This window comes from Polyodon spathula, chromosome 16 (assembly GCF_017654505.1).
Source record: "Polyodon spathula isolate WHYD16114869_AA chromosome 16, ASM1765450v1, whole genome shotgun sequence".
In the NCBI taxonomy this organism is placed as follows: Eukaryota; Metazoa; Chordata; class Actinopteri; order Acipenseriformes; family Polyodontidae; genus Polyodon; species Polyodon spathula.
In genome coordinates, this window is record NC_054549.1 from 8194648 (window position 1) to 8206994 (window position 12347).

General features: G+C 38.1%; 4 protein-coding genes across 4 annotated transcripts; all 4 read left to right on the forward strand.

The window, feature by feature from the left end:
* Positions 1 to 183: 183 nt before the first annotated feature.
* LOC121328913 (C-type natriuretic peptide 3-like) lies at positions 184 to 824 on the forward strand. Its single transcript, XM_041274058.1, has 2 exons — positions 184 to 267; positions 510 to 824. The coding sequence occupies exons 1-2, from the start codon at positions 184 to 186 to the stop codon at positions 822 to 824; spliced, it is 399 nt and encodes a 132-aa protein (XP_041129992.1).
* Positions 825 to 2853: 2029 nt separating this feature from the next.
* Positions 2854 to 4708, forward strand: LOC121329186 (ventricular natriuretic peptide). Its single transcript, XM_041274618.1, has 3 exons — positions 2854 to 3055; positions 3613 to 3907; positions 4248 to 4708. The coding sequence occupies exons 1-3, from the start codon at positions 2936 to 2938 to the stop codon at positions 4268 to 4270; spliced, it is 438 nt and encodes a 145-aa protein (XP_041130552.1). The 5' UTR covers positions 2854 to 2935; the 3' UTR covers positions 4271 to 4708.
* Positions 4709 to 6802: 2094 nt separating this feature from the next.
* Positions 6803 to 8228, forward strand: LOC121329229 (brain natriuretic peptide-like). The gene is made up of 3 exons (XM_041274707.1): positions 6803 to 7038; positions 7519 to 7834; positions 8154 to 8228. Exons 1-3 carry the CDS (start codon positions 6919 to 6921, stop codon positions 8168 to 8170), a joined length of 453 nt encoding a protein of 150 aa, XP_041130641.1. The 5' UTR covers positions 6803 to 6918; the 3' UTR covers positions 8171 to 8228.
* A 2248-nt stretch (positions 8229 to 10476) lies between these two features.
* On the forward strand, positions 10477 to 12064 carry LOC121328833 (natriuretic peptides A). The gene is made up of 3 exons (XM_041273923.1): positions 10477 to 10679; positions 11021 to 11327; positions 11904 to 12064. Exons 1-3 carry the CDS (start codon positions 10563 to 10565, stop codon positions 11906 to 11908), a joined length of 429 nt encoding a protein of 142 aa, XP_041129857.1. The 5' UTR covers positions 10477 to 10562; the 3' UTR covers positions 11909 to 12064.
* Positions 12065 to 12347: the final 283 nt, after the last annotated feature.

The window sequence follows — 12347 nt, forward strand, 5'->3', positions numbered from 1 at the left end:
TGCAATGGCTGGAGAGTTTTGTGATGCAACCCTCAAGTATATAAAAGCTCACTAGTTCCTTACAGCAGACCGTGAAGGCAGTAGATGGAACTTGTCATCCCAACTCTGTAATACAACACTACCGTGACCGCGAAGAAAGGAATCCACAGGCTCATCACAATACAAGACCAAACAATTTCAAAGATGACCAGAAAAGTCACCATCTACTGCGCTGTGGTGCTCCTGCTTCTCTGCCAAGTCGGGGCGAAGCCTATGTCCAGTTTACAGGTAACACGTATTTAACGACTAGTCTTTATTGCAATACACATTCAAGTTAAATCGTTTATACACACATATGTTCTTGTTATAAAATGCTGCTACATGCTGATTTCAAAGCTTCTACACGATGAATTAATACTATAAATGTAAAAATGATTTAGTTGTCATTTGTTTAAAAACATATATCATGATGTTTGGTAACCTATTTGATCACCTACCTGTCTTTTAAAAACAATGTCTTCTTTGCCCAGACTCTAATGCATCTTTTAGAAGAAGAAAATATCAATAACAACCTCTATGTGGGCTCAGATGAGACGCTCCTACGGGAGCTGGACGAAACAACCGCCGAATCTGAATCCTTCAACACGGGTTCCGAACTACCTTGGGGCCGCATCTCCAGGGGCCTGGACTCGCAGTCCTCCAAAGAGATCAAAATGACGAGGCTCCTGAACGATATCCTGACCTCTTCGAAGCGGTCCACAGGAAGGTTGAAAAAGAAAGGATCGAGAAGCTGCTTCGGGGTCAGACTGAACCTGATCGGCTCAATGAATGGACTGGGATGTTAATAGCCTTGGATCAGGTAACGGCGTCTTCGTTACACCGGCTGTGTTTTGTGTATTATAATGTTTACTACCACCACCGTGCATTCGACTGCTGTGTACCGACTGGGACTAATGCTTTGTGAATAGACTGCAGTAAACAATATGTGTGAGAATTAGCCCAAAGAGTTGAGATGTAACAATAATTGCAGTTCAGTCGATTATAGTATACAGTATATCGATTATCGATATAGCCTCCAGAATTCTCCTCCTTTTATCCCCGCAAATGTTTCCGGACTGTCTGTGTAAGGACTGGAAGGGGTGACTCTCCTTGAACTCTTCATGCAAGGACGTTCATTTTCATCTCCTTCAACGGAGACCGCCTGTAGAACGCTTACAATTCTATTTATTATCGCCGTGCATTTTATGAAACTTGATGTAAACGTGTTCGTTTCAATGACATGGTTTCAGCTGAGAGATCTGCATACTACTTGGATTAAAAATAATAACGTTGAACCTTTCTGCTTATTTCCATTGTGTCAGCTATTTAGTCTTGCTGTATCAAAACTATATTTAAAAAAAAAAACGATTATATTGGACTGAAGCTGAATAAATATTTTACCTAATTAATGATATGGCGAAGTCTTTGATTTAAAGACTATATGAACTGTATTGCGGGTTGTAGTGCATTATTTCCAGATCTGTCACATCATTTACATGATCTATCCTCCCACATGTACCAGAGCGACCCTTGTAAAAGTTTACTATGGTCTTTTTGCAGTACCATGCTTTTCCAATAGCTGGGCTATACATCTACCACAGCTTACCTTGGTTCACCATGTTTATTAATATACTGTACTATACCTGCTCGTTACAATGCTTACCTATACTTTACCATTCGTTCACAATTATTATACTACAGAGTACGCTTAATGAAAAGAACAACCGATTAATCTGGGTCTGAGAGCTGCGGGCAGGAATGGTGCAGCTACACATTGGAGTTCTTGTGCTCCTCTAAGGCGCTATTGAATCAGAATATTCGCTCTCGCAGACTCTCATTTGAACTGAAGTCCTTAATTTAAAGTCTGTTCTGGATATTTTTTAATTGAATCTTGCCACATAACACTGAAATGCTCCGTGTCAGAAAGAAGGCGTGCATGTTTTGATTGAATTCGACGCGAGTTTCACATGTTTATCAGTAATTTCTACAGGGGCGGTCCTGTGATGGAAAGTCAAGGTCTTGTTTGTCAGCCGTAACAAAATTAGAACTCGAGGTGACATTAAACTATCCGCAGTAGCATGCTCACAGCCATGTATTTTGGCCTCAATCATGCGTTAGTTTTATATATAGTCCAGACACTGATGTGATATTTGAAGATTTTCCAAATCGGTTTGCTTTCCAGTAAAGGCAGTTTTTTTTTTATTTTCTAATTTTAGTCTACACAATGTATACAGCATGACAGCATGTGCTTGTTATGCGTTGCTGATGTACTGCACAAAATTAAGCAAAGCTCACCAAATCACGAATCAACACAACATCGCAAAATAAATCGATTCGTTATTCGTTCCACATTTAACCCGTTTATTTTAAAAGCAAATTGAAGGACACAGTATATGTGTTCTAATAGTTTAAAGCAGAGGTGTCCAATCACGGTCCCGGAGGGCTATTCCACTCCAGGTTTAACGGGTAAAATGATATCGTGCCCTATTATCACTTCGTTTACGCGCTGTTAAAGCACTTCTTCCAGCGCGTAAATAGCGCGTGAGAATAGGGTCCATAATGAACTACTCGACGGTCTGAATGAGGGTTAATTGGTTCAGTTAAACAATGTGGAACAGGGTTGGAACAAAGACCAGGAGTAGAGGACTCAATTTTGGCCACGGCTGCCGCAGAGCAACACTCAAATATCATCTTAAAAGGCAGTCTATCCACCGGTCTAAACCAGCATCCTTATCGGTAAGAGGTGACAGAATGTCAAGTTCGTTTCTGTCATAACAGGACACCAGATTCTGTGGTGCTGCTTCCAAGCTTATAAAAGGGCCAAGTCTTCACAAACAGCGGATACAGTTGAACTCATACGCAGCAGTGGAGCACACTGACAGCATCACTGTTTGAACTGTACTGGGGCAGGGATTCAATGAGGATGGGGGAAATAGCAGTCCGTTACGGATTTCTTTTACTGTGCGTGTTCCAGCTCGGGGTTAGAGCCAGTACTTTATTCAACAAGTACAACGTGCAGGAGCTGTCCAGTCTGAAGGTAAGTACCCCAGGTCGATCTGTGAGTCAGAAGCTTAAAACGATGGCCCTTTATTGTTAGTGTGTGTGTGTGTGTGTGTGTGTGTGTGTGTGTGTGTGTGTGTGTGTGTGTGTGTGTGTGTGTGTGTGTGTGTGTGTGTGTTATATATATATAGATAGACACACACACACACACACACACAAACACACACACACACACATATAATGCTGTTTAGGGCTGTGCACAGAGATCGCGGTTTCTGACCTCAAGGAGAACAGGAAAGTTTTATGTAAAGCATAGCTATAGAGCCTTAGTTTGACTTTGCAAATTTAAACAACCCAGATATGCAGTATTATAGTTTCCAAATCTTTCTTCTTGGTCTTGTTAATACTATTAATGATAATATACAATCAGTGAACAAACTATCAATACCTTAGAAAATCAGATTATCGACTTTTAACAAGTCCTAAACACAGCATTTCATCCATTCTTATAAATCGGGTCACCGTTTTAACAGAAAACTCAGGACGCTCTAGGTGGAGGTGCCTGGAATAAGTCTCTGAATCATTCTGTTGCAGGATTTAATTGAGCGTCTAGAAGAGAAACTCTCCCCAGATGAGGAGAGCGACGTGTACGCGGGATCTGAAGACCTGGTCAACAATCCAGAAGACGACGTTGATCTGATCTTGGACAATGTTAGGAAACAAGCCGAGAAAGAGTTTTATAAACCGGCTGGTTTTCGGGAGGTAAACACGCAAAGGGGCAGGCTCCGGAGTATTGCGACTTCAGCCAGAAGCATGAACGGTTGCTTTGGAAACCGGATTGAAAGAATCGGCTCTTTGAGCTCGCTAGGGTGCAACAACTCCAGATTTGGTAAAACTGTGATTTTCTGTTGTCGCTCAGTATAATATTGTGACCAGACGGTTAAATCCTGTTTATTCCATTAATACGTTTTCATGAGTTTTAATTTATGCTTAAAACTGGTTTTATCACCAGCGTTGCCAGATTGAAGCCTTCAAATAAAAAGGCCCTTGCTCCATCTAAAATTGTGATTTTTGATTGGAAAAAAGTGGTATTAGAAACGTTTTTATGTCTATATCTCTCCATTTATCTCTATACAAATTGTTATTGTATAAACACATCTTGTAACAATTTGGAGACACAGTAGGTCACTTTCGAGTCTCTTAATGGTTTCTGCTTTTTTTCTTCCCAGGTTCAAAGAAAAGGATATTTTAGTGGAAACTGAACGACCGTCTCTCCATTGACTTCAGGACTTTAATCATTTGTGCAGAAGATGGATGTGACAAGACTCCCATTGTTACGCGTGTGCGCTATAGGAGAAGTCATTGTTTCCACACACTGGAAAACAAACATATATTTATGCTGTAATTATGTATGTTAGTTAGTATTGGCCCTGTTATACAGTTTGGATGTAAAGGTTGACCTTACAGGAAAAACGGTTCAAATTGAATGATTTTCTTTTAATGGTTAAAAATGATCACCCGTGTTTTCTAAAGGTGTGCAGTTCTGCATGGAGTTTCTATATACATGTAATGTATAATATTTAAGCGTTCACGCGAGTTCTGTATTCAGCTGTTATTTGAATAAATGAGATGTCCTTGTACTTGGAGTGGCAATGTAGAAATTATATTTGTAATAAACGACTTTAACGTACTTGTTTTGTCCCCTCTGTATCCTAATCAAAATATTACATGTTTATTCTTGGACGGATCTGGGAATAATACATAATCGACATGTCTAATTTATCAGTCATAACATATAGTTCCTCGCAATGTGCTTTGTTATGATCAGAATATATTTTATTCAGAAAAGACAGCCCACGAGTTAACCCTTTAAGGTACAAGGGACATATGTGTCCCACAAATAAAATTATGTTAATTTTCTTATGAGGTGCGAGAAACAGGGTTTGACATTTACAGACAAGTTTGATCTGGTCATCCAAACTGTCTGTTTCCTTCTCGTGATACTTGAGTCGCTTTCAAATGTATTTGAAGAGGAAACCGTTGGAACACCAACCGTCCAATTCCCTTTGAACCTTAAGGAGTTGAAGAATTGTGTATAGCGCCCGATTTAATATCAATCAATCAATTAATAAAAGATTAAGAAAGGGACACGTTTGTGATATTGTAAGAGTTGTCACCAGATAAACACTGTTTTTTTATTCAATAAAATACAATAAAAACACTACACAAAGCTGACAACTGCTTGTGTTAAAAATAAAAATGCTGGTTGAACCAACGATGAAAATAATAGGACAGTTCACTAATCATTACTTTGTGCTTTATTGAAACGTGGTGACACGAAACGTTAACATTTTCTGATAGGCGTAACTCCGTACCCTGCAGTCGCCAAAGCTAAACCTCATCGTGGAAATAAACTTGCCTCTAACGGTTTATCACAAGTAAGATTCGTTTTGAAAGCCCGAACAGAATGTATAATGCTGCATTTCACGCTGTCGCTCACTGTCTTCCGATGATTGTTTTAGCTGCGTCCTGACAGACACTCATATTCGGTCCTCAGTGGGTCTGGTGGCAATCACCAGGATCTGCACAACAACTTCCCTTAACAGCCGTCTCTCAGCCCGTTGTTGTTTGGCAGTGCCGTTATGCACAATGTCACTCAATGACATCACGTCATTCAACTGACATATTTTCATATAGTTTACTCTAAGCTGTACTACTGTTCTTTACTCAATGTTAGAATTCTTGGAAAGCAACGCCAACAAGAAAAAAAAAAAAACAGACTTGACAATTTAATTTAGGCTGCAGATTACTTTGGTAAAATGCAAACATAACACAAATATATTTTAATTAAATAAATATAGAATATAAAAATGCTCATACAGTTTAACGTATCAAAAATTTCCTCTGAAAAGTGTCAGGTTCTCATTTTACACAAAAATACTGGATTCAGTTTCATGGTTTAGTTTTTACATATTTAGCCCATCAGGTTCACAAGGAATTGAGCGCTTGTTATTCAAACATGTCCCTCTTAGAAGACATTTGAGAGTGTCTCGAGTATCGCGAGGAGGAAACTGACAATGTGGATGACCGGATCCAACCTGTCAGTCAAATTTAAATGCCTCTTCGTGCACCTCATTGCAAAAACGAGAATGTCGTCATTATTATTTTTTTATTTCTGTGACACATATGTCCTTTGCACACCTTTATGGGTTTGATGTTAGGCTAATCAAACATATAACACTATATAACATATAACGTATTTGTCATTGTAATGCAGTATTGCAATACTTAAATAGTGTGTGTGTGTGTGTGTATGTATATATATATATATATATATATATATATATATATATATATATATATATATATATATATATATATATATATATACATATAATATATATATATATATATATATATATATATATATATATATACACTTACACACCTACCCTAATAAGCACTGTATGGATCTTTCCACCAATTCAGCTATATGTTCCTGGAAATGATCGAATAAGCCCAAATTAAGCGAACTAGAGTCGGCTCTTCTGTTAAAGGCAATGAAGAAAGCTTACTGCCGGTAATGTAGGACCCTCCCCCGAAACTATTGAAATAACTCCTCTATTACAGATTACCTCTATCACTAGTGTAATGACAACTTGAAAAGGAATTCTCCGACAGCCTTCTTTATCAACAGCAAGTGACGGAATGCGAGGTTACATCCTCACATAGCACTATCCAAATCGGCGACGTCACTCTCAAAAGTATAAAAAGGCCAGCTGCACCATTGAGACCAAAACAACAATAAGACAAGAGGAGTCAAGGGAGGAAGGAAGAAACCAAGAACGCATTGAAACAAGAGCCATACCTCCAAATCAGCGAGGCTAAACATCAGAGACAATGTTGGGATCAAGGCTTGCCTTCTGCTACGGATTTGTGCACCTGCTGCTGCAGACGCACCTCCTCGTGTGTGCCTACCCCTACAGCGACCCTGTGGTCAGAGATACCGACGCTTTAAAGGTAAGCAACGCTGGGGCGGAAATATTCCAATCACGGGATATTTAGGCTCGTATTCGTAAGGTATTTACCAATGTAAAACGAAAACAAAAGGATCATGTTTAAAAGCTTCAATAATAATAATAATAATAATAATAATAATAATAATAATAATAATAATAATAAATAATAATAGCACGGCAGTAAATGCTTTGTGAATCGCATACTTTGTGTTGAAAGTGTTGTTTTGTCTTGACATAAAGTGTTGACAGAAATATAAAGTTGCTCGGAGGTCTTACATGTTTAATCTACATTTCAATTTGATCAGACCCCAACATTAACACCAAGAGTGTAGAAACTCCGTATTGATGCATCGTGTTCACCAAGCACCAAGAAAATAGCATACATTATTGTGCAATAATATTGTTTAAGGGAAAAATATGTGAAATGTGAATATGTGAAAGCGCATTAAAAACCTCATGCGCCATTCCGTTGTGATTCCAGACCTTACTTCAACGCCTAGAAGATGCATTTTTGCTGAACGTCAGAGCAGAATCATTAGAGAGGGGGCAGGTGCCAGATGGAATGCCGGAAGAGCGATCATTCGAAGCGGAGGATGCAAGCCAGGAGCGAGACGCAGAAGAATCGGCTATTGGATACAGCAGGCAGGATGCGGAGGAGGCGCGCCTCTCGGACAGGAATACCAGTGGATTTCTGAACCCACTGAGAAACGCAAAACGATATTCTGGCTGCTTCGGAAGGAGAATCGACCGTATCGGATCAATGAGTGCGCTAGGGTGCAACGGTGGTTCTAGAATGAGTAAGTCCACTAAAGCAATCGTGTTTTATCATGCATCCCTACAGAAAAGCATGTCTAGACTACCTAACAATACGCGTTCATCGTCTTAATTGGAATTTGCTAAATGCAGTAATATTGGATTGCGTATCAGGAGAAAGCAATGGCATATCACTTCGGATTTACTTAATGAATGTAGGTAATTCCATGTAATTAGCTAGGTACTATTTTAAAAGACAACTTTTCATCATGTTAGGAGTTGTGTCTCGTGTGCTATACAGGAGTCATCTTGGGCAGGATATGTTCGATTGCAATTTTAATGTTAAAATATTTTGTCTTCTAGGTTACAAAAGAAGTTAAAACCATCATAAGAGATCCCTACTGTACACCCGCTCTGAGGAATGGGGATTTTTCACGACAATAAAATGCCATTAAACAACTTTCTGTTTATTTGATATATTTATTTTTTACTTTTGTTTGTTTAATATTTAATATTTATTGAACATTATTTATTTTAAAAAGCATTGATTTCATTGTTAATTTATTGATTGCTGTTTTAAAACTTCAGTAACTTTATTTCAAGTCATTTAAAAAAAATACAATAAACTATCTTTATTATATCAATTACTTTGTTTTTCCTTACTGTGATTGCTTTATTTATTTTTGTATTTTTTGTATAGTGTAAAACAGTCAGTGCGTAAGGAAGTATGCATGACGTATACAAAGGCATCACTATATATTACAGTTAAAGAACCGTCAATGGCTACTTTCTTCTGAGGGATAGTATAATGTAATATACTCACACACATACTCAACCTAAAATATTCAAAATTTTATTTAACATAATGTTTAAGAAAAATAGCTTACTTTTGAACACGCTGCTGTGAGACAGGAAAATACCGATTCAGCACCATGGACAGCTACTCCACGTCTTGGTGACATCCCCACGCCCCTTGTGGTTGACTGCTGCATTACACTACAATGGTAACATTCAACTTACGGGTGGTTGTATTTAAAATGTTATAGCTGCTGTTTTATGTGGCATTATCTGTACTAACAGCACATTCAAGGATCTGTTTAAAAATGAATTATACCGTACCCAGTAGCAACAAACCAGTTACAGTATTAATTCACTTCATAGGTTTACTTTGGATGCATATACTTTACATTGAATTTCTTTAGGGAGCTATTAATGATAATTTATACTGTAGAAAAACATATGTGATTAAAAAATGAGTCAAAAACTCTTCAAAACCAAATGTTTTCCATTAAAGTAAATTGTACTGTTAATATAATAGTAATAATAATAATATATTGATACACTACACACTGTAATGTTAATTCGGTAACGCTTACTGTTTGTTCATCTAAAGAAAAATCTCAAACAATTATAAAAGCTAAAATGTGTTCAAAATCCTTAACACCAGATTCTCTTTACATCTTAAACATTTAGTTTTACAATGTATGCCATTAAATCAAGGACCACAGTTTGTTAACTAATCTGTAAGCTTTACAACCAAGCTTTAAATTTGAACTAAACTTACCTCAAAAAGCATATTCTAAAGCAATTTATGTAATATGATACAGAGAGGCCTGCAGGCACACAACATGTACTAAAATATCTAAGAAGCAAAATTAATGCATTTACCCTAAAACTAAATATAATATAAAATCTCAGAATGCACTGTATATGCTAGTAAACCAAAAGCATTAGCAATGGGGTTTGTTCCAGACAGTTCTTCTGTACTTCCAGTCATGTGCAGTTTATTAGAACACCTCAAGATGAGTCCTTTATATCCTTTAAATATATACACCTACCTGCATGGAAACCTCTGGGTGTGACAACTTCAATTTCTGGTCAGTAATCAGCGATGTAGAAATAATAGGCACTCATATGTAAATATGTTAGACCACTTCATGCTTTAATAAGGCATCTTAAACAACTTCTGGAACGCTTTCATGCATTTTGCCATTTGTGGCTCTGTGTTCGTTTTCTCTTACTGTTCTAAATTAATTTCACGGGTGGCTTATTAAAGTCATCAATTCAAACAGACAATTACCAATTTGCCTGTTTTGACACATTTCCAAGATGTTCATCTGCACAGCAAATCAAAAATACAGAAGCAATGGGGTATTCTAATAAATCTACATACATACATACTGCTGTATAAGGAAACAGACAAAGCTGCGTGTTTGTGACTTAAGCATGTCCGGTAAGCAAGTTGCTCCCTCTGTGTCCTGAGTGATATAAAGTGCTAAGACTCTCTGAAACCATATTTCTCATGATCCACATGCACATTGACCCTATAGATAATATGGTGCAGTATTGCTCATGATCCACACGCACACTGACCCGATAGATATGGTGCAGGATTACTCATGCATTACAGATATTTTCAAGCATGCCAAGCATCTTCCTGAAGGAATGTTTCACAAGGGGTGAAATCGCTGAGTTGAGTCATCATGCGCTGTGCCAATCCAAGTAGGTGCGATGTTTCCTCGCCATGCAGCACATCACCCACCACCAAATAACCTCTTAAAAGGAAATCTTCTTTTACACCGCTTATCTCTTGCTGAGGTGACAGAATGTGCTGTAGGCAATTGCTAAGAAGACAAGCCTCGAGCATGCAATTGTCTCCGTCAAGGGTATAAAAGAACTCGGGTGGAAAGAGCTTGAACCAAAAAACAAGCAGAACAGACCCCAAGAGGAATCCTGACTAGACTCTGAAGCAACAAAGAAAGCCTGGAAGACATGATGCTGAAGACAGTCATCTACACTGGAGTCCTGCTTCTCATTTGCAATAAGGTCCTAGCTAGGGCAGATCCACTCTACAGTCCTTATTCATCCAAAGACCTAGACAACTTGAAGGTAAGGGGTGAAAGAAACACAGTGTGGAAATGAATTCCTAGTCCTCTTGTTAAACTGAGAGCAATCCACTCTAATTAAAATACGTTTGTCCTGTACCTTTAAGTTTTAGTAGATTAGATCTTCGACTTGTGAATTGAGTTGAGCAACCATTGAACAATAAAAGCTGTAACGTTTATTGCACAGCAAAGACTTCTGTACTTAGTGGTACAATGTATAGGTGCAAATGTTACTTGATCTAAATGGAATGCAATGTTTATTTGGAAGAACAATAATCTGACGATGAGTTATGGCATACCCCATGACCCTTCTAGAATACCTACTTTATTTGTTCTCATTTCTAGACTCTGCTTGAACGCTTTGAGGATACCTTGGGTCAAGACGAAGGCAATGACAATCAGCAGGATTATGACATTGCAAACCCAGAGGGTGAAGGATCCCAAGCTGGCTCCCCCTGGGACAGGGAAAGGGAGAGACAGAGGCCAGCTTCCGACTTCAAGAAGCCACAGGAGGGCTACCAGTCGCAGAGCAGCAGGCTCCGAGATCTTCTGATGGCTACAAGAAATAACAGAGGTTCCTCTGGCTGCTTTGGTTCGAGAATCGACAGAATCGGCTCTATGAGTTCTATAGGATGTGGGGGTTCCAGGAAAGGTAAGCCTTCAGAATACCCAGAAATCGAGAGTTCTGGAATCTCGTTCCACAAATATCAGAATGTAGAGTTCTGCAATCACGGCACACTTGAGCTTGATGGATCCAATACATAGTGCTAAACCTTTTCAAAGTGAAGCATATATATATATATAAGAAAAGTCAACATGCACAGTCATAGGACATGAATAAATAATGGAGCGGGGACAATGGTTTTTCTTTTGTTAACCTGACAGTATTGTTGTCCATCTTTAAAAAACTACTTGAATGTTTATGGGATGAGAGTGTTAAATGAAATCACTATTTCAGTGAACAATAAATGATTATGATTTTAAAAAGCTACACATTAAAACTCAAATGAATAACAATTTACTTTTGTCGTGCTTTCGCAAAATCTTGACATACATAATAGTACTAGATGAAACAAAGATCAAACATTGTAAAAGGCTGTAATGCTTTTTGTTCTTTCGTTTAGTCTTATAAAAAATAAATACAATTAGTTATTCAATAATGTGTTTAAGAGCTGTATATTATGCTTCAAAGAAACTTTACAAACGTTTTTTTTTTTCTTAATTGCAGGTTAGGCTTCTGATGCAGTGAAGGAATCTACACAAACAGTAATTTTAAAAAAGGCTAAAAATGAATACTGGATTTATAATTATTTATAATCACTAATTTATAGTGATGTTGGTTAGCTAGAGAATCACACCTGTACTGTGTATGTGTGTGTGGTGTGGTCTTTAAATGGAAGTTCTGTGCGACTAAATAAATCATTACCCCCCACCCCACCCCCCCGGGGGGCCCAGTTCTTTCCTCTTGTATTTGTTAGCTAGCAGTGGTCAAACCTTGCTTCTTGTAACGCACTCTGCAGCAGCGGGCAGGGTTTACACACAGCAGTGATGCTGTGCTATTCCACACACAGGCTGCTGCAGTTCCTTTTCCAAGAATTGTAATGTAGCTTGAACTGTAGCTTCAGGTAGCAGGATATACAGACATTGATTTTTGTTCAAAGGGTTTCATCAA

Coding starts and splice junctions, on each gene's coding strand:
- LOC121329186 (XM_041274618.1), top strand. CDS start 2,936: ATGAGGATGGGGGAAATAGCAGTCCGTTACGGATTTCTTTTACTGTGC. Junction 3,056..3,612: donor AGGAGCTGTCCAGTCTGAAG/GTAAGTACCCCA, acceptor ATTCTGTTGCAG/GATTTAATTGAGCGTCTAGA. Junction 3,908..4,247: donor GTGCAACAACTCCAGATTTG/GTAAAACTGTGA, acceptor TTTTCTTCCCAG/GTTCAAAGAAAAGGATATTT.
- LOC121328913 (XM_041274058.1), top strand. CDS start 184: ATGACCAGAAAAGTCACCATCTACTGCGCTGTGGTGCTCCTGCTTCTC. Junction 268..509: donor AGCCTATGTCCAGTTTACAG/GTAACACGTATT, acceptor TTCTTTGCCCAG/ACTCTAATGCATCTTTTAGA.
- LOC121329229 (XM_041274707.1), top strand. CDS start 6,919: ATGTTGGGATCAAGGCTTGCCTTCTGCTACGGATTTGTGCACCTGCTG. Junction 7,039..7,518: donor GAGATACCGACGCTTTAAAG/GTAAGCAACGCT, acceptor TTGTGATTCCAG/ACCTTACTTCAACGCCTAGA.
- LOC121328833 (XM_041273923.1), top strand. CDS start 10,563: ATGATGCTGAAGACAGTCATCTACACTGGAGTCCTGCTTCTCATTTGC. Junction 10,680..11,020: donor AAGACCTAGACAACTTGAAG/GTAAGGGGTGAA, acceptor TCTCATTTCTAG/ACTCTGCTTGAACGCTTTGA.